We start from the raw sequence: 21,558 nt of genomic DNA, 5'->3' as shown, positions 1-21,558 counted from the left end.
TTATCTTTTCAACAACCCTTCAAGTGGGTCAACGGAGTAACTGAAATGTAAAAGGTGTGTCATAGTGTGATTTTTGCATAATGCAAAACATACTATTACATAACATTGCTTAATGGGTAGAGTAAATGTATATCAAATAAAATAAACAGAGAAAACAACATTTTTTCATCAAGTTAAAATAAATATGTTAAACACGTAAATCACCACATGTTATCTGATACACCGTGATTAGCACTACTATTCCTCACTAACTCTATAATGTTTCTAGTACAGTGACAATGATAAACATTTAACATCTAACCTCATATTGTACTGCAACAATGGGCAGTGATGGAAAATAAATCAGGGTATTAAAATAGGAGTTGCTTGTAATTAAGTATTTTTACATTGACGGGTACTTTTACTTAAGTAAATGTAAAGATGATGGGTTATATAAATCGTCCATATGAAGTCTTACCGTTGCTGTTTGTTTAATTCCCTGATGAAAGTGAAGAAAGTCCAGAACTCAAAGTTTTCTTGTCCAGCTTTAAATCCTGAAGAACTTTCATAAATATACTGCTTAAATCTATTTAGATGGATTTATTAAACTTATTATAAAAACAACAAGAGCAAAAACCTCAGCCTTAATGCAGTTACCCAGCCCTGGTCCTGACTCCTCTGCCTGTTCATGTAGCGCTGTCCTTTTTTAAAAACAGAGATAGTTTCTTACAAGTGCCGACCACACAACCACTGACAAGGTGGGGGCGTGTTGTAAGTAGAGGTGATATGACACAGTGCAGTTTAAAGCTGTTTACTTTCTCATCTTTATATATACTCTCCAGTACTAAAGCAGTTCATCCTTCCAGGTAATAATTCAGGTGACACAAACTGAGTATTTGCTCGTTGAATATAAACAAGTAACTGAAACATTTGATTCACTGTTAGCAGTCTTGTTGTAATTGTGCAGATTTAAATGTTTAAAGCGGATCAGAAATGACACTTAATCTGAGTTTAAGATGAATCAGCTGGAATTTCCTCGAATGTATAATGAACTGAAGGTGGAAACTAATTATAGAAACACAATGGTATGAACAAAATGTTAACATAAAAACAAACAACACATACAAACAAACAAAATACACAAAAAACACTGATTTAATTATCACAAAACTTTCTACATTGTGTTGTGGATAGTTCAATAAATCTCTCAAGAGGGCACCTTAGCACGCGTTTTGGCTCCCAAGAGGGCACTTTAGAACGCGTTCTGACTCCCAAAAGGGCACTTTAGCGTGCGCTTTTCAACAGTGGGGCCATGAGGGGGTCGACCGCTCCCCCTGCCCCCCCCCCCTTGTGCACACCACTGTCCGCCAGAGTCGTTCTGCTCAAGGTTTCTTCCTAATAAAAGGGGAGTTTTTCCTTTCAGCCATCGTCAAGCACTTTCTCATGGAGGAATGTTGGGTTTCCGCAAATTGAAAGTATTATTTTAATCTGCTCTGTATCAAAGTGTAACAAGTTCATTTATGTTGTGATCTAGTGATGTATGGATAAAATCGACTCACTCATCTAAGTAAAACAAACTATGTCCAATCAATCTGATCAGCCATACACATTTACTTCTAAATTCCACTGAATTCTTTGGAGACCATTACGTCCCAGAGCAGAAAAGAGTCAGAAAAGGTGTTAGAGCTGCCACAGTGGAAATTTTGAGATGTGACTAAAAAGAAGTTGGTGAACACAACAGGGGTGCAGCTAACATTGTGGTTTTGTGCAAAGAACAAGTAGGTCAGTTTCGTTCTATTGCTGCAGAATACAAGAAGACACAGGAAGAGAAGCAGCTCATGTGGCAAGTGTGGCAAAACGTGTGAATAGGTTTTCATTATTTGAATATATGTATACTTTAATGGATGATAAACTGGCAGACTCTGACTGTACATATATATAAGCTGCAATATATTTAAAATATATATTCAGCTTTAATTTGATAGAGACAAAATACAGAACTGAAGATAAAATAGAGAAATGAAAAGTAATTGATATTGTAAATTTAATATACAATTTTCTCTTTATACATTTAACAGTCAAAAATCTTGTATAGGCTATTGTATTGATAATGTATATCAAATAAATCATCATCATACAAAGCAGTTTTCTTCTATTGCTAATTTGCTGCTATTTGCAGGTGAAGCTGATAGAAACACACATGAAAAGGGAGTCATATAAGGAGAAAATGGTGAGAAAGGAATGATAATGTAAAACCGAAACAAACTGATTTAATTATCACAAAACTTTCTCAATACATATTGTAGCTTGTTGAGGGTACATGGGGTGAGTTTTCCCAGCATGCCTTGAGACAATGCATTTATAGATATAGGTTAAAATAAATATGTTCTAAATAATCATAGATGTTATCTGATACACAGTGATAAGTGCTACTGTTTCTTCACTAACTCTACAATGTTCATAGTAGTTTACAGTTTGTCATATAAAGAAGAAAGCATGTTGTATCATGAGTGACATTGCAGTTACAAGAAATCACGTGGTAATGCAAGGAACATGTTGTGTGTACAACTCACCACCACAGAGATTGAGGGTGGGCATACACAGGAAGTTCTTTGAAGATAAAGCAGGTAAAATCAGATCTGTTAAACTTCAGCCTTAAAATGCAGCAACCCGGTCTTGGTCCTGACTCCTCTGCTTGCAGGTACTTCAAGTAGCACTCTCACTGCATTAAAACAGAGGTAGTTTATTGCAAGGAAGCATTGTGAACCAGTAACTGGAAACAGCAGCAGGGGGCAAGTTGCAAGTAAAACTTGGGGGGCATTTTGACTCACTTCCGTTTTGCAAGCAGGTTGTAAATTGAGCAGATGTCACACAGTGTAGTTTAAAGCTATTTCCCTGAAGGGGCGATTCTAGGATCAGAACTTTAGGGGGGCTCAGCTGCCAACGAGAATTTGGGGAGGAGCTGAGCCCTCCATGTGCATCAGAGACAGGGACACAGGTGGATTAGACTGTAAGCAGCCACAGACTACATATTTAATGAGAAACACAGATAATTCATTTCTTTTTAGGGGTGCTGTCACCCCTGACATAAAGACTCAAAACTCAGTATTTCCCTGCAGCTTGATGGTTTCTACACACTTAAATCAATTATTATCCAAGCTTTAATCCCGGAGGATTGAACAGAAACTATTTAAAATCTTTCAAACACTGCATGTGTTGATCAGGCTGGTTAGTTCATTAAGAGTCATTTAGAGTCAAACATGAACTCTTAGATATTTAGAAGTGAGCTTATAGCACCACCTTCTGGACAGATAGTGTAATTTCTGTTGCATGACTGATGCTGCTGACAACGTCCTATGTGAAGAGATTGACTTGTTTTTTTTTATTCTCTTGCAAATAAATAAACATGGCAGCATTTTTGTCCCATTTTCCTTTGTTGTTGTAATGTTTGATGTTTGCATGATGATGATGTTCCTGGGGTTAATACCTACAGTTAGCATGGAGAAAGGAGTTTGTCCACATACAGAGCTCCTTAATTTCTGGGCAGAAGATGCATACAGTGTGTGTTCGTGCATGTGGTTTCTGCTGGCAGTATATTTATGTTTGTATATTCATATTGTACTTATAAAGTCTTATGTTTACAATATGTATTTAATATTAGTATGTAGTTTAACCACTTAACATACGCCCCTATTTTTTATGTTGTTAGCCTAAACGACATGCCCAAGTTGTGAGCAGCACAGATCCCACATAGTTTGAGACTCAGAGATGTGTCTGGTATCATTGGAAAGGAAACACTCTCAGGATTCTTGTAAAAGTGTCTGTGTGATTCTGTGACTTACTGACAAAGAGTGGCAGAGGTTACAAAGATGGGGTTGTTTACTCGCCCATAGGTTTGCCTTTACAATGACATGTGTACAGACATTCAGGGACCTCTCAGCAGGATATAGACACAATGAGGCCACAGCCACAGGTCTTGGCTTCATGCAGTCCAAATTTGGAGTCAAAAGACCAAAAGATGAATTTTTCAGAGTTATTTTTCAACAGGTATGTCCATGTGTTTTCCTCAGGTCCTTTTTGGAGACTCCAAATGGACACTTATCAACTTCATTTCACCGAATATTTCCATAGGCTGGAACAACTGTCAATCAAAGCCATGTCGTCATTGTTGTCGGTCACATGTCCTCATTGGCTTTTTTGGAGACATGTACTGCCTAATCCTAAACACCGATTGGCTTGTGTGTGGTGTCGAAGCAGGAGAGGCTCACGGTCGTAAACATCTAGTCACGTGTACTCTGAGATGGACGTGCAGGTCAGGAAATGACGTAAACGGACCGTAGCCTATATGGTTTGTTATTTGTGTTATTACGTTACGTGTTGGACTAAATACATGGACATATTGAGGAAAGTATTTCGGTTTTATGGAAACGGATTTCATATTTCACAAGAATGGATACTTGGCGAGCTGTACAGAAAGTCCTGAGTCATAAGATGATCGTTGTGGATAAAGGGAAGACTTTGAAGGTATGTAGGCATTATAGCTTTTCTCACTTTAGCTAAGTGGCTAGCCGAGCTAATCGCTAATACTATTACGGCTGTGAGCAACCATGTGAGTCGTGAGTGGTCTTGAATGAATCAGGAGAATCTAAGCTTTCTAACAATGTACGGCATGAATATATATGTTGAAGGGTTGGTGTTTAAAACATTCAGAATAACGTGTGGCTACCTCTTAACATCCGTCCCGTCCCGTAGACGGAACAGCGTGAGTTAAGAGGTTAATATTAAGATGTTGCTGGTTAAAGGAAGAAAATAAATACTGGTCAAACGTCAGTTGGAGTGTGGCTGATCTGTGCCAGAGAAAATCTTTGAGAGGAGTTATAGTCCTCCTGATATCAGATGTAAAACACAGATGTTGTATCTTCATATTCTTGTAATCGATGCAGCTTGTAAAGCACTCTGTAATTGTTTTGGGTATCAATAAAGTTTCTTATCATTATTTTGTTGTTTCTTAACGTTGTACTTGAGAACTTTGGTGATTCTGATATCAAAAGACACACAGAAGAGTCACAACAACTTCTCCTTATTTAATAGACTTATTTACAATATGTAGCTACGCATAATAATAATAACAATGATACAGTTTTCTTTTAATCCTGATGGATTCTCTGTCAGACTGATGATTGATAACAGTTGAACCAACTCAGCAGAGTATTAATGTTTCCAGTGATGGTGCTTGATACAGTGATAACTGAAACAACTATGACAGTCTACAGATCTGATCAGACCTGTGAGGACCCCATTAGCACCACATGATGATGTGAGGACAGGTGTGTCTGTAGGTCCTCAGTCAGACAGTTGGTGGATGTAGGTTTCAATGGACAGAACGAGACACAACACACAGATATGAAGGAGACTAAACCTGTTAGATGGAGACTGTTTAGACATCTTGACACAGAATATAAGATGATATAAAAACTTAAATAGACTTTAACTTATATAGATTTCTTGTCAGACTGATCCAGGAGATAACAAATCCTGTACGTCAGTCCATGAGAGTCCATATCAGATCTGAGGCACTCCAATATTTCAAAATGACCTTTCCAGTGAGAAGTTCTACTATCATCAATCAATCAATCAATCTTTATTTGTATAGCGCCAAATCACAACAAAGTTATCTTAAGGCACTTTACACATAGAGCAGGTTCTAAACCAAACTCTTCAGGTTTTAACTTTAAAGAGACCCAACATTCCCACATGAGCAACAGTGGCGAGAAAAAACTCCCTTTTAACAGGAAGAAACCTCAGGCAGAACCAGACTCAGAGTGGGAGAACATCTGCTTCGACCGGTTGGGAAAATATCGCTATTCATACATCATATATATATATATATCGCTGGCTCACCTTAACATTGTCATGAGGAGTAGAAGGAGGGGAAAGGGTGTGTGTTGTGACTCATTTAGTCATGGTGTCTTCAGGAAACCAGCATATGACAAGCCAAGAGATAACAATGAATGAGGGGGCCAAGACTGAAGGACAGGAGAAATTGTGTGTAGGAGTAGAGGAAGCAGGACAAGTGTAGGAGTGTTAATGAGAGAAGTGACAATGCAAAAGAAAAGAAAAAGCAGAAGAAGAGACACGAGATGGAAAAAAATTGTGGTGGTGTGTCCCAGGACATTAAATGAGTGCCATTGACATAGTGAAAGATATTAAGAAGAAAAAGAGGAAGAGAGAAGTGACCAGGAATAGATCAAATAAAGTACCATAAAATCAGGCTCTCAGCATTTCACCTTCATTTGAATTATTATTATCACTTCTTTTTAAAAATAACTTTTTGTTTCTGTTTTATATACACTACTGGTCAGTTTTAGAACACCCTAATTTTTCTGATTTTTTAATTGAAATTCAAGCAGTTCAAGTCCAATGAATAGCTTGAAATGGTACAAAGGTAAGTAGTGAACTGCCAGAGGCTAACAAAAAGGTAAGGTTACCCGAAACTGAAAATTATACAAAAACACTTAAAAATGTCGGTCTTTCCTACAGAGACATTGCGAAGAAAGTCAAGTTGTCAGTCAGTACAGTTTCCTTCACCATCAAAAAGCATTCAGAAACTGGGGGAGACTCTGAAAGGAAGAGATCTGGCAGACCCAAAGCCACAACCTAGTCAGAAGACAAGTTTCTGAGAGTCAACAGCTTGCGTGATAGGTGATTCACAGGACAACAGCTTCAAGAACACGGTTGCAGTTAGCAAGTCACAGTTTCAACTGTGAAGAGAAGACTTGGGAGTTGCAGGTTTGACAGGTCGAGTTGCAGCAAGAAAGCCATTGCTAAGACGTCAGAATAACAAGAAGAGGCTTGCCTGGGCCATGAAACACCACCAATGGACTACTGAAGACTTGAAGAAATCAAAATTTTAAATATCTGTTCATCACGCAGGAGTTTTGTACGCCATCGAGTAGGCGAAAGGATGGTTCCTCAGTGTCTGACATTAACTGTCAAATATGGAGGAGGAAGCGTGATGGTCTGGGGCTGTTTTTCTGGATCCAGGGTCAGCTACCACAGCATTTTGCAGCGCCATGCAGAACCCTCTGGTATGCACATAATTGGTCAGGGGTTCATCCTACAGCAAGATAATGACCCAAAACATAAGTCCAAGCTATGCCAGAACTACCTTAGGAAAAAAGACCAAGATGGTAAACTTGAGGTGTAGTTTATGAATGTGTCTATCAGTGTATACAGTGTGTGTCTGTTTTGTGTGGACTTCTGTAATACCTTTTTACATTCTCTATTGTAATGCACTTACAAAAAAATATTATTATTATTATTCTGCAATACTCTAAAGAAATCTAAAGTAATTTGAGGAAATGTTTTTCTGTTGGCCTAATAATCAATTCTGAAGATTGAAGATGTGAGATGATTAGTAATGCAGTTCATGCCAAATGTGCACAATGCTTAGATCATGTAGTTTAAAAGACTGTTTTCTTACCTCTTTTTAGGTGGCAGGAATGAAAATGAGTCATCCTCAAGATTGGTTAGTTGGTTTCAGAATGATTAGATGCGAACATACATCCGGAGTAAAAAAAGCATGGTGTTAGACCAAATAACTGAAGTCTGCACAAGTGACGTTCTGAGCCCTCTTCTTCAGACTGTCCCAAAAATGTACAATTGAATCATAAAACATACTTTAACACATTCTACGCATGTACTTTCTTCAAAAGGCATTTAAGTTGCAAACTGAACAACAAAAAGACACCCTTCCCACTCTGCCTTCCCCCTGGGAACCTATTAAAATCCTTATGTATGGTTAAAAACAACAAACAATTAGTTTTGCTCATTAAACACTTTTATATATAAACAGAGATGTTTTAGAACAATTACTAGTTCCTGTATCTTATTTAAAAATGCATTTTGTGCACTTTGTTACACTATAACCAGAAACTTTGTTCATTAACCAAATAAGTAATGATGAAGATGTAAGATTAAGCTACATTACACTACTTGGTCTAATTATTAATGGAAGTGGCTATGCAGTGTGTATGTGCATGTGTGCATCTTACTTCATAAGATATAGGCTGACTCAGTGAAAATGACGAAGTGGAGCAGATGGAGTTCATTCATTGTTATGTAACAGCATTTTGGCTGACATCCTGGCCTCATGACTGTGCATGAGGAAGAATGGTAGGAAAGAATGCGGGCTGGTGTTGTAAGCCAAAGCAAATTTGGGTGAGTCCGTCATCCCGTTCACCAGGCCACTATCATACAGTCACACTGGGGGTGATGAGGGCTAGTTTGTGTTTTCTAGTTGTACAGCATTTCTGTGATGCCATGTTCACAGATGAAGTTTTCAAACAAACATTTTTGCAGCTGTTGTGAAGCGTTGGTCTGGAATGTCGTAGGGGTTGACATACTTGGATAAATGTTAAAGAAGAACATACCTGTTGTCACAAGTTGTGATCGGAAGCTCAAATGTGTTTTTATGGCTTAGTAGCTACAGTTGTGGTGAAGATACAGGAATTTGTCTTGCATCACATAGTGTACATTGCCTGCAGCACATCTTGATGTCAGTGATGATCTTGATGGGAAGTTACACTGCTTTGTAAGAATTGCGAAGTTATTATCTATATCTATTTCACAGTGGGGCATAAACTAACTCAGCTCTGTCTGATTTGGCTGTAAGTAGCACTGGTGCCCCCCATGGGTGTGTCAGTTCACCTTTTCTGTTCACGTTGTATACCAACGACTGTGTCAGTTCTGAGCCAAACCAATTTATAGTAACATTTTCTGATGACACGGTCATTCTTAGCCTGCTCACCAAAAATACTAATTTAACCTCCTGAGACCTGAGCTTTTGTTTGTTGGTGGTTTGTGGTATTAGTATGACATGATGATGATGATGATGATGATGATGATGATGATGATGAACTAAGCATTGTCTTTGAACAGGAAGTAGTTTTTGGAAAGTCATATGGAGATAATGAGTTTATTTAACTGTATAACACAATTAATTCACTAGTGCATTTCCTTACTTTTACACCAACGGTAATAAAATCCTATTTAGCAGCGTCGTGGCTTGTTGCGGTTGCTAAAATTAGTCAAATTTGTAAAAGCATTTCAAACTACATATGATATTAAGCATAAATAAACTATAACATTTGATAAGGTTTTGTACCTGGTCCACTTTTGTCTAGAGATCAGCTCTTGCTTGACTTCACCAAGATGCCAGTCATCTCGTTTTTCACTACTGATTAATGTATTGTGCTTTTGCGACTACTAGGTGGCACAAAAAAGCGTGTACGGACGAGGACAACCGGTCAATTAAAGGTTAAAGGTCAAAGTTCAGCAGAATGAAATATAAGGTCCAGCAAATCCAGAATCTAATGTCCCCATATGAGGACGCAGGGTTGCAAGAGGTTAAGTGTTCACCGAACTGCGCATCAGCTGCATATTAACACAACCAAATCTGTAGAGATGCTGCTTGATCCTAGATCAGTTGGTGACCAAAGCCCTGTGGCCATTCAGGGCCAAGATATTAAACAGGTGAAAACCTTCAAGTACTTAGGAGTATATGTTGACAGCAACCTGAGCTGGCGCACACAGGTGGCCAATGTGTATGCCAGAATCCATCAGCATCCTCATTTTTTTACGAGTTTTTGGAGTCTGTAAAAATATTATGTAGATTTTTTACAGAGCGACAATTGAGTCAGTCCTCCGTTATGGTATCACCAGCTGGTTTGGTAATTTAACAGTTAAATCTTTCAAGCCTAATTAGAACTGCTGGCAAGATTATGGGAATAACATCCCCCCTTAATCCACGGGACCTGTTTGAGCAGGCGACTATTAGACAGGTAAATGCCATTTTATCAGACAGTGCTCACATGTTGCACTGTGAATATACTCTTTTGAATTCTGGGAAGAGACATAGACTTCCTTTGTATTCATGACGGAATGATTGTTTTGGTAGGTTGATTTGGTGATGTGGAGAGGATGATGGAGGTGATGTGATGCGAATACTTGTGTGAATGCTTCGATGTAGGGGGGTGGCCGAATTTCTCCCTAGGGAAACCAATAAAGTATCCTAATCCTAATCCTAAAACATACCTCCACAGGAATGCACTGTGCACAATTTTCTTTGTGTGATGAGGATGAAGTTTTTTATCTTTGGCCCACGCAGCTTCCTTCCTCTCAATTTTCTCGACTGCCCACAGGAATAACCTCATTTGTCAAGTTATCTTGATTGAACCAACATCCAACCAATCACATGCATTAGACCAGCCCACCTGGAAGAAGAGCCGGGCTGTAAAGGGGCGGGTGCAATGCGACAACTTGTTGAATGAACTGCAAGTCTGACCGATTTTATGTTACTTTTTACAAGCAGGGAACACCTCAACACTTGTGTTTTGCGATGTCTGCTCATCTCCTCCTGGCTCTATTGCTGTCTTGTGCAGGTATGTGTGATATATGTTTGACGTGTGACAGATATCTTGCTTTTGTTTCCCTCGCATCGCGTTATTGGACTGAACATGGACATTGCCGGTTTGTTAAAAAATGGTTGAAAATGCTTTATTGTTGCGTTTAATAGCAAGGTCGTCAGCGGCGAGGTAAAGCATCATTTTAAGGACTGTGTTGGGCTGATCGGGACGAAAAACCACGTTAGAAATAGACTTCTGTTTTCCGCTTTGTGTTTACTTTCCGTTTAAAGTGTTTTGACATCACAGATGATTGTAGCTCACTCACTTGATGCAAGAAGTTCAAACACTCGTGTCGTTTCGTGTTAACAGCCCAGCACTACCAACATTACAAGTGCTGCCTGCTAACATTACGGGTTGTGGAAAAGAAAGAAAGAAAGAAAAAGATGTTAGCTTGCTTTTTTCATGTTTCACTCTCTAAAAAATCTGCAGTTATAGCCTAAAGCACCATGATCAGAATGAATGGGGAGGCCTTATCAAAACCAGATGTTCTACACTGGAATGAAAATGTCAAATGAGGACATAGTTGGCTTTAGTTTTATAGTTGGACAAGCCAGATTTCAATTTAGGGTGTTTCCTTAATCTCTGATAATATCTCGGTAATTCTATGTATTCCAAATACAGAAAATATGTTACAAATATGAACTATTATGAGTACTTAGATTAAAGTCTATACTGTGATAATATGATCTGAAATTCAGGAAATGTTTGGACGTGTTATCAGGAAAATGAAGCCAAGTAGAGTATTATTACCGTCATATTAATGTGTGAGCAATTTTTTGATGCCGTGGGCTGGGAAGGTGGAATTGATTTGGACAACTTAATATGCTCTGTGGTTGTTTAGATATAAAACCTTACTATGTAATTAGCTGTCAGATACTGTGAATATGAATGGCCGGCTTCAGAGTATCGCATTACATTGTTGGAATCGTATTACTAAAATAAGCAGTTGAATACCCACACTATAAGGATTGTGTGGGTGTGTGTTTATGTGTGTGTGTGTGCTTTAAACAATGAGGAACTGCTGGTCACCTGATACTTGTTTCACATTGCTTTATTCAGACTGTATTCCAGTTAGTTGAGATATCCCTCTCATGTTTCATATAAATTGTGAGTCAGTTAGGGCCTATTAGTGAAAGGAGCTGACGATAGCATTTTCACACAGTATTACTACCATTATTTAGGGTCTTGAGTCATCATGACTGTTATGACTGTGTTGTTAATCTCCGATAAATCAAGTGTCTACGGTTTGGTCACACACATTGTTAAGCAAGCGTACAGTAACTTGGTGCAAGGGTAGTTATCGTAAGACTTTCATTGTCACGAGGGCGACCGCTAAGACGTGTAGCACAACCACATCCTGTCTTTCGCAACGAGAACTCATTGAAAAGATGACATGAAAAAGTGTTTTGAGTGTAATATCTAGTGGAATAAGATAATATCAGGCTTTGGATGTAAAGATAATACATATGATCAATACATTGTTAATTTTTGACTTTTTGTGAGATTTGACAATAAGAAAAATATTGCTAACACCTCCAATGTTTTGTGTTTTTTTTTTCTATGTGAAGCTTTGGCAAATAGCAAGAAGATCCCGGCCTTCGCTGGCCAAACAGTTCTACTACCATGCCACATCGATGTCAGCGATGACATCCCAACAGTCGAGTGGTCTAAGGAAGGTCTGGCGCAACCCAACATCGCCTTCTTGTACCGCGATGGCTGTGAGACCCACGCAATGAAGAACCCAGTCTTCCAGTATAGGACGCACCTCATCATGAACAAACTGAAAAATGGAGACATCTCGCTGGTGATTTCCAACGTGCAGTTGTCTGATGCAGGAAAATACATATGTAAGACAGTCCAGGGGAGCAGCCAACAGGTTGTAGCAACTCTGGAGCTCATTGTCGGTAAGTCAAGTCAAGGTTATTTATCATGTTGATTTTATCGGCTTTGCGTCATAGTTTCTTAAAAAACACCTGTTTTAGTTATGGAAAAGGGTTCGCTGCTTTAGTGGTGAGGGACATTGAGTGGTTTATCATTAAGGAAAGTATTCTTTTAACTTTTCCTGAAGCCTGTTTAACCTTCATAATACGTATGAGCTTATCTGTGAAATTCTTTTGACTGAATTGAATAAAAATGTGGGTTGGGAAATTCAAAGGTTATATAATAATTGCACAATTCTTCTCTTTGTAGGTGCAGTTCCTGAGCCAAAACTCTCAATCATTTCAGTTAAGGGTGATGAAGTGACTCTACAGTGTGACGTGGACTGCTGTCCGCCAGAGCCTGAGATAACATTTGTGGATGATAAGGGTCACACCATTAGTGCAGAAAACCCAAGGAGAAACCCATCAGGGAGATGTTTCAACATCACAAGGAGAGTGGCCGTGCCAACTACAACCAACAGGTTTAATTTCAGTTTTTATCTTTCATTATAAGTAGTCATTAACTTTAGTTATTTGACTATATCAATATGAATGTAATCAGTTCAAAGCAATAATCTATTTCCAACTTTAAAGTCTCTCGCACGCTAAACGGTGGAGTGACTCATATTTATGTCCCAATGGGATAGTAAAAATCCACCTAAAGTGCTAAAGATGTTCAGGATGTCCGGGTTAGTCCAGAAATACCTTGTGAAGTGATTTACTCATGTCCTATAGGAAATGAATGGGGCAGAAGGATAATTTTATAGCCATGTAAAACATAGAACCAACACATCCTTTTATAATTGAATGACTGCATATAATTCCTGCACTCCAGAACGACCCATTGTAACTTATCATGCTGCCTAACAAGGTTTTATGTTGTGACACTGTTGTTAAGGTCTGGTTAGGATTATGCACAAAAAACATTTCAGTTTGCATCGGGACAGGATCATGGTTTGGGTTAAAATGACCACTTGAAATGTGCTTCCTGCTTCCTTTAAATTTATGCGGCTTTCATTGTGAACAGCATGAAGCAATTAAAAAAAACACAGTTGGAAACGTAATACTCAAAGTTGGGAAGGGTAGCACTTTTTGCCTTCTAAGTAGCCATTTTACCTGCCTTCTCCTAAAGTGGCAGATTGTCATTTCATTTTGACATCTTAACTGTTTCACTTCCCCAGGGTCATAATTACTACGGCCACTAGATGGCGTAAACGTCGTTCTATAGGTCCTTTTTACTGGCTGAATTTTAGATTGGTCTTTTTTTCTTGTGAGGACACTGCATAGAACACTTGGAGATTTTGGCACACAGACGAATATTGGTTTAATTGTGTTTATATTGGTTTTTAAAAAGTTTCTAAAGAATCTTTTCACAATATTAAAATGGTATAAAATATTATTTCACTGCAGAGAGAGTGATTCATCAACAGTAATCTAAAACTTTATATATCTATCTTTTCATCGCAGCGTCACCTGCAGAGTTCACCAGCCGGAAACAGACCAGACCAGGGACAAAGGGATCGACATATCAGGTATGCGGGTGTAGCAATCCACCTGTATCATCTAGATTAACTAAAACCTAAATTGACTTTTTTCTTAAACCCTTTCTGCCTTTCTGCCATACAGTTTATTTTATGTATACTACTACTACTATTACTACTACTACTAGATGGTTGTTTTATTCATGACAATCATATGACAATAAGTTCTGTCCAGTTTGGCCATAAATGTAGCATTTAGCAAAAGTGATTTTTTAGACAAGACAAAAGAAGAGAAAATAGGCAAAGATCCACAGTCATTGTTTTAAATATATTTAAAATGTGTGTGGTGGGGTGGGGGGTGGGGGGAAGATTTGGTGAGGTATTTTAGTCATTAGTGTCACCACTGCTCAAAGGTGATGGTCATTTTAGACAAAGCGTCTGCCAAATGAATAAATGTGACTGTATAACATAAAATGTCTGTATTTGACTGTCTGATTCTCCTACAAGTGTGATCCATTTCTTCACTTTTTTATCACATTTTATTCATGGCACTGACTTTCTTTCTAATTCAGAAGCAGAGTAAACGTTTCTGGCACAACTGAACCTGCTCCTGCAACACTTGTAGTGTATATAGAGAAACTTTATTTTTAGATCAACTCTTTTTGGCTTGTAGCCTTCATCAGGTTAACTTCCTAATTCATAAATTTAGGGATGTAAATTCTTAGTTTAGTAAAAGTGCACGGACTGAAAAACCTGCAGTGTTTGACAGAAAGCAGCTCAAAAATAATCTGACAACAGATGATTTAGGTGAAAATACTTATGACAGATCATACAATGTATGTCTTTATGTAATATTAAGTAATGTACAGATGTCAGTGTGATGTCATCATCATCATAAAATTATTTCAGACGTCTTCATGGGGTCCTGCGCTCCATCCCCCGGCATCACTGTTCTAGTGGCCATATTTGGATTTGCCTGTGGATTTGGCTTTGCTGCCTTTTTATGGAAATTCGGTAAGTCTGTCAACATTTTTCTTTTTAATAGGAGATTGAAACTTGTTTAATATCTAACCTCATTGTGTCCAGGTTTAATGGGTATGTAGAAGAGGTTGTGTTTATTGTCTGCCACAGTGTCTTTCTAGATGTTTGCACTGTGGCACCAAACTTGGAAACTCAGATCAGGTCCCATCTCCGTTATGAAAAGTATAAGTTGTCTCTCTGGTTGTACCCTGACCTTTTGGAGAACCTAACATTTTCTAGAAACTTAGCTTTTCTAAGCTACCCTTGTTGTTAGTGAGTACTTCTTAGGAAGCTTCACATCACATTGGGAAAGGAAAACCACCAAATCCTCAGAGTTAGTACCGGAGAACATTTGGAAGGATTGACTGTAATGAATAATCCAAAATCAAAGTAGTTCAAGTTGTTGTTGTTTTTATTTCTAATTTGTTGATCAAAAATGATCTTGGTGATTGCCATAACTTTTGTTTGTAGAGCTTTTAATGGTGTAGGAAAAATTAGGTACAAACTGCAAGAAGGGTAAAATAACACATCATAAATGTCAGATACGAAGCAAATCCTAACAGAAGATCCTTTTTTTGTATTCACATAGCGGAACTTTCCAATTGGAACTGGAAATTTACAGTTTCATCACAGAGCAATTTGGCAGGAAGTGACGTCACATTGGACACAGCTGATGACTTCGGATCTGGATGTGGTGATGTTGTTGATCAGCAGAACCAGCCTACAATTGACGATAGTGTTTCCAGAATGTCACTGGACACCCCAAAACCTGATAACCTTCCCCCTGACTACAGCCCTAAGGCAAGAAGGTTTTCTGATGTCAAGAATCCAAAACCAGCGGCCACGACCAAAAGCAACCCTCCAAAATCTTGTAATTTACCCGTGAACCATGATTCAAAACCTGGCCCATTAAATCAAACTGGTAGTTGAGCACTCGCCCCTTTGATCCAAAGAAGCAGTCCAAATATTTTGGCAGATGATTCTGCTGTTTCGCCCGTTTCTTCTTCAGCCAACACATCAGGGGAAGGCCATTTGGTTCGTTCGAAGAGCGTGTCTGTGCCTCGGTCTGGTCAAAACATTGACAGGTTCCAACGTAGAAATACGTTCTCAGGTAACCGCTACGCTCCACTGGAAGATTTAGTTGAAGAGTAACAGCTGTGTGAATAGAGATCATGACGATATGATTGGGCATATTTTTATTTGGAAAAATTGAGTAAAAAATTACAGTTTGAGGGGAATGAGGTGAGGTAGGTGGGGGCAGCACCATTTCACAATGCTGTACCAAACCAAGTTGCTGCCAGTAATTATCTGCTTTGGCTTCTAATGGCGCTTTTCCACTACACAGTTCCAGCATGACTCGACTCGACTCAGTTTTTTTGCGTTTCCACTAGGGATATTACCTGGTACCTGGTACTTTTTTAGTACCTGCTCTGCTGAGGTTCCAAGCAAGCCGAGCCGATACTAAATGTGACGTCAATAGACTGCTGGCCACTGATTGGTCAGAAGAGTTGTCGCTGGAAGAGTCATGAGCCGTCCCACACAAGAATCAAACCCGGCATTTTTAAATACCAGCAACAGTGTTACAGTCATATGGCTCAATGTTCTTGCTTTGTGTGTGACAGAAAGCCACATACAGCAGCAAGTAGGCTACACCACTGCCTCCATATCCTCCATTGTTTATGTGTTTGTGTCGCATATAAAACGAAGTCACGGCAGTTTCGCGCAGTCGTGCTATGACGACCCCGCCCACGTTGAGTAGGTACCTTTTTGTAATGGAAAAGGTAGTTCCTGGAACCGTACCGAGTCGAGTAGTGCTGGAACTGTGTAGTGGAAAAGCGGCATATGTTAATGATCAAACTGCTCCCCAATCACTATGTATCTAGAACCAGGCTACAACAAGAAAATGGTAGTGAATAGGCTTTAAAATCAGGGGTAACGATAGCTGGTTAGCTAGCCAGCACCATTGATTATTTAACTAAAGTCAAAGTAAAGGAAGCTAACAAACATCTCAACACTGTTTTTATGGACATCTGGGAGTCTGGGTGGTTTTCCGACAAAAACAGTTTGCATTACAGACGTTTACAAGCAGTACACATGAAGCCATTGAAACCAATTGAACGATCAGGTGTTTGTATTAAAGGTTTTAGTAGCAGATATCTCAAAACTTAGGCAAATAAAAATAAAAAAGTCAGTTAAGGAGACAATTGGAACCCTTTTAGACTGTTTTACTTGCAGTTAATCATACTTGTCTAAATGAAAATCAACCTTTTTTTCTTTATTTCTTTTAAAATGACAAAAATGAGGCAAAAGCAGTGACCTTAATATGCATCTGCCCAGATATCAGATATAAGTGTTGGGATGGACTAAGCTGTTCATGCTAATAATTTGGTGCTTGTGTAGAAGTGAAAAACACAACACATCCTTTTGCACTAAAGAACTTTTCCTAAGACCTAAAGTACAGAAGTGTGTAGACATTTTAAATCATGTCTATACACTTAAATGAACTCAGGTTAGATTAATTTACATGGAGAAGTCAAAGCACTTTATTCATGCAATATAAGCTCCTGTTATTGCACATTTTTTAATGTATTTTCTAATTTTTAACCTTTATTTCAAGAAATGTGTTCACATTTTATATGTAAATTACAGTATTTACAATGTTTTTAAAGATGCCCTTTTGTATATACTCTGCACTACTTCACACATATTTTTTTAAGAACTTTAAAAAAAATTTTTTTGTCGCTTTTAAACTTTGTAAAGGGATTTAGTCACAAACTTTTTAAAAAACACTTTATTGGTTAGACATTTGTAAAACCCGAGCTGATTGATGAGCTGATTTTAAATGGGTTGGCTTCTTCATATATCTGCAGCCTTAATTTTCCACATACTACCTGATGTTGTTTACATTTTGGTAACTTAATTGTTCCTTTATTTAATAAAAAACACTTTTGGTGGTTGAGTCTTTGAGCTCAACTTAACCCTGGAATAGTTTACCACTGCACATTCAAGAGGCAAACCCAGGTGATACTTTAAAATCCAGTCTGATAATGCATCTTTCAGTTTATTGACCTTTTTTTCTTTTAATGTTTTTTTTTAATGCTTTTCTATTGACTTAATACCTTCTTGCCTTCTTTTATAGTTTTTTATATTTTAAGTTGTTTGTTTTTCATGGTATGTCTGTCTGTCTTTTAATGTGAGGACAACGGGTGGAAATTAGCCTTGAGCTAAACCCGGTATATTTACAAGACGTCATTGCACCAATTGTCCATTAATATGCATTGTCCTCGGCAAATAAACAATATAATAATAATACTAAAAACATCTTGTATTAACTTGTCATTGGTCATTATCATTCATAGCCATTATCATAGAATCCATATAAAAAAATCCGTTACACAATATCAGTTATCACAATACTGTTCTTCTTCTTCTCATCTTAATCCTTCCTAAATAAGGCAGTCCAATTAATGTCTAAACAGTACACGTATTTAACAGATTATTTTTATTTTGTCCTAAACTACTGCATATAATGTCATTTTATACAATCCATGTCAATATAATTGTATGCTGACAAGCACAACAGAGGCATGAGATTAATAAATATAAAATTACATTAATAAGACAGATGCAAGGAAAGGATCTTAATGTTTAAAAGCTCAACTTTCTTCAATTGACTGTGAAGGTAGAGTAGAAAGTGGTAAGTCAAGTATACATTTTTAAAAATGTGAATTTATAATACTCTTCAATATGAAGTAACTTAATGTAAAAACAAACAAAACAAATAACTTGTTAACACTGCTTGGTTACAATACTGATAATCTGCCATTCTATTAACTGCATGTAGAGGTAGAGCAAAAAACAACCAGTCATCTGTATTGATTGTATAAACAAAAAAGTAAAAACTCGTTGGTCGAAACTGTTCCGGTCCCTCTAACATTAAGGATGGCATAGAGGCCGCACCATATTTAAAAGGACGCTCAAACACCAAGTTCATAGGTTTACCCAAAGTTTTTTTTTTTTATAAGTGAAACTCAAAACACAAACTAAAATAACAAAACCCCTGGGAAACATGTCGTCCTTGTAGATGTGAGCTGGGCAGTAGTTCAAGAGCGAGTCAGGATTGTCAGTGTTTCGGAAGTTGTTCGGTTTAATGGGCTTGTCGTCATCCCACTTCCCAGTCTTACTTCTGACCGTGTTACCTAAACAACAAAAATGGATTTGTCAGTGCCTGCCAAAAGAATCATTAAAACTACTCGGTTAAAGCACTTTGCGTAGCAGTTATAAATAAGTGGCAGGTTTTAAAGAAGACACAGCACTTCTTTTGTGCATGTAATGTACTACCATAATCAATATTTATGGCGTTACTAAAACTTCAAATGCATATTTATAATAAGGAAAAGGATGAGACTTACCATGTATATATACATGGCTATATGACCATGATGATGACGATGCTGAGAACACCAACACTGGCGCCCATGTTAGAACCTGAAGGAGCGTAAAAAAGATACCAAGATTACTGCTTCATGGCATGCTTGCAAAATAACATCCAACATCTGTTATCCCACTTTTTTCCCTTTCATCTGTAGCCTTCATTTGTAATATTAAGCCCAGTTAGTTTTCCCAGAGAAGAAGCAAACATATTTACATTCTGGAAATACCCTGGTTTACTGGTTTTTAATGCAATAATCTCAAGATATTAACTCACTGGAATCAATCAGTGACCCAGGCTTTTCATCTTTGTCTTCTGTGGATTAAAAATGAAGAGAAATATAAAATTCCTCCATTTATTTATTCAAATCAAGTAAATAAAAATGGGTGTTGGTGTTAGACTTTTACTGTTAACCCCTTGTAGGGCACTCATTAAATACCTGGAAATTAAAAAATGTTAACGTATCAGAGTGGCTGGGGGGGTATTACATGAGTTTTTTCAAAATGTTTCATTTTTAGGTTGCAAATCAAGCTCAATGGAGTTTCCCTAAATGGTTTATTTGCCAGTATAGAGTAAAACATTTTCCAAAAACTGGAAAATAAAATATCCACACCACATGGTTCTACAACCTCACAGAGAGGCATGGGGAGTTTAATTGCCCAATAAGGGTTAAGATATCCAAAAATGTTACACAAACTCCTGGTTTACTGGTTTTTAATCCAATAATCTCAATATATTAACTCACTTGAATCAATCAGTGGCCCATGTTTCTCTTCTTTGTCCTCTGTGGATTGAAAATGAAGAGAAATGTAAAATTTCTCCATTTGGACTCAAAACCAATAAAGTAAATAAAAATGTGTGTTGGTGTTAGACATTTACTGTTAAAATATCCAAAAATGTGACACAAACTAAACATTTTTGATCAAGTATTGTCAACTGACATACCAACAACGAGGGAAATATATCCCCTCTTGAAGTCACTATCCAGTCTGGGAAGGAAGCACGAATAATTCCCTGCGTCAGTTTTTTTGATAGCAGTGATTTTTAATGAAATGTTTCCACTTTCCATCCTCTCATGGAATAGCGACGTCCTGCCTTTGAAGTCTTCATCTTGTAGAGAGATGTCGTCATTTCTGTTGCGGTAGACATGTACCAAGGTGGCGTTCAGGCTCCATTCAGTAGTCAGGGTGATCACACTCATTGGAGGCTCCACTTGGCAAGGCAAAATAACATCCCGGCCTTCTACGGCTGTTATGGCTTGATGGAGACACTGTACCCTGGTATCCTTCTGGTATCCTCCTGGGAAAACATAAAGAACAGTATATATGTATATTCTGGGGCTTTGCTAGAATATATTTTCATGGTTTACGGTTATAAAAATGTGTTACTATTTTATCTTACATAGCATTTTTGGACATGGTTCAGTGACATGAAATGATAACCTGCCTCCGAGTTTCTGCTCATTTGCAATCCTTCTGCCTCTTAAAAGGAAACATAGTGATTTTCCGTCATTTATATTGAGTTATAATGATGGATATATATTTTAAACAAGGTCAAAGTTGCAGAACCTGAGGTGAACATATGTAGAAATTCTCCCTGCAAGTTAAAAGCTCTGAATGCTTTGCTTGGGGCATTTTCTGCCAATGAGCTGATGTTAACCCACAGTGACTTTTGATTTGAAACATTTTGATCGTATCCTTTTATCAATGAGTATTTCACTCTATGGTAAAACCTTATAGTTGTTGTTAATTTTATTTGCTTATTGGCTTCAGTCCCTGGCTCAGTTTGAAACTCACTCAACAATGCCCTCTACAGGCGTTATGACCCTTTTACTCTGAAATGGGAAATCCCAATAAAGAAATTGCTGAATAAGCATGAGAAGAGATTTTTTCTCAGAAGCCCCAAGTCCCCATTCATTATTATTATTATATTTACTATCTGATTTTTTTTTTCTGAATAGTGACTTCAACCAGCTGCTGACTGAGTTTATATAATTGTTATTGAGAGTAAAACTTCTGAAGACATTTCAGTTGAGGCAGAGTTACAGAGTGAAAAGCCATTAAAAATGTAGTAATCAATATCAAACATCATATATAGGTAATGGGTTTGTTGTTTTCCTTTTGATATTGATATCTATTCATTTATTTCTATGTGAATTTTGGAAATTATTGATGAGGACCAAAATAAAACACTACGACTACTACTAATAATGCAATAAAAGTAAATACTGTAGCCTATACTGTCAATATTAGGGTTTGTCA

The 21,558-nt window shown here is 37.7% G+C and overlaps 1 protein-coding gene across 1 annotated transcript; it reads left to right on the top strand.

Annotated features, from left to right (window-relative positions):
- The first annotated feature begins 10,309 nt into the window (after positions 1–10,309).
- Positions 10,310–16,017, top strand: LOC128383550 (V-set domain containing T-cell activation inhibitor 1-like). The gene is made up of 7 exons (XM_053343157.1): positions 10,310–10,421; positions 12,014–12,349; positions 12,636–12,846; positions 13,832–13,896; positions 14,755–14,859; positions 15,488–15,736; positions 15,875–16,017. The coding sequence occupies exons 1-7, from the start codon at positions 10,379–10,381 to the stop codon at positions 16,015–16,017; spliced, it is 1,152 nt and encodes a 383-aa protein (XP_053199132.1). The 5' UTR covers positions 10,310–10,378.
- Positions 16,018–21,558: the final 5,541 nt, after the last annotated feature.

The sequence above is a fragment of the Scomber japonicus genome, chromosome 22, assembly GCF_027409825.1.
Source record: "Scomber japonicus isolate fScoJap1 chromosome 22, fScoJap1.pri, whole genome shotgun sequence".
Classification (NCBI taxonomy): domain Eukaryota; kingdom Metazoa; phylum Chordata; class Actinopteri; order Scombriformes; family Scombridae; genus Scomber; species Scomber japonicus.
This window is presented reverse-complemented; position numbering and strand designations above follow the sequence as displayed.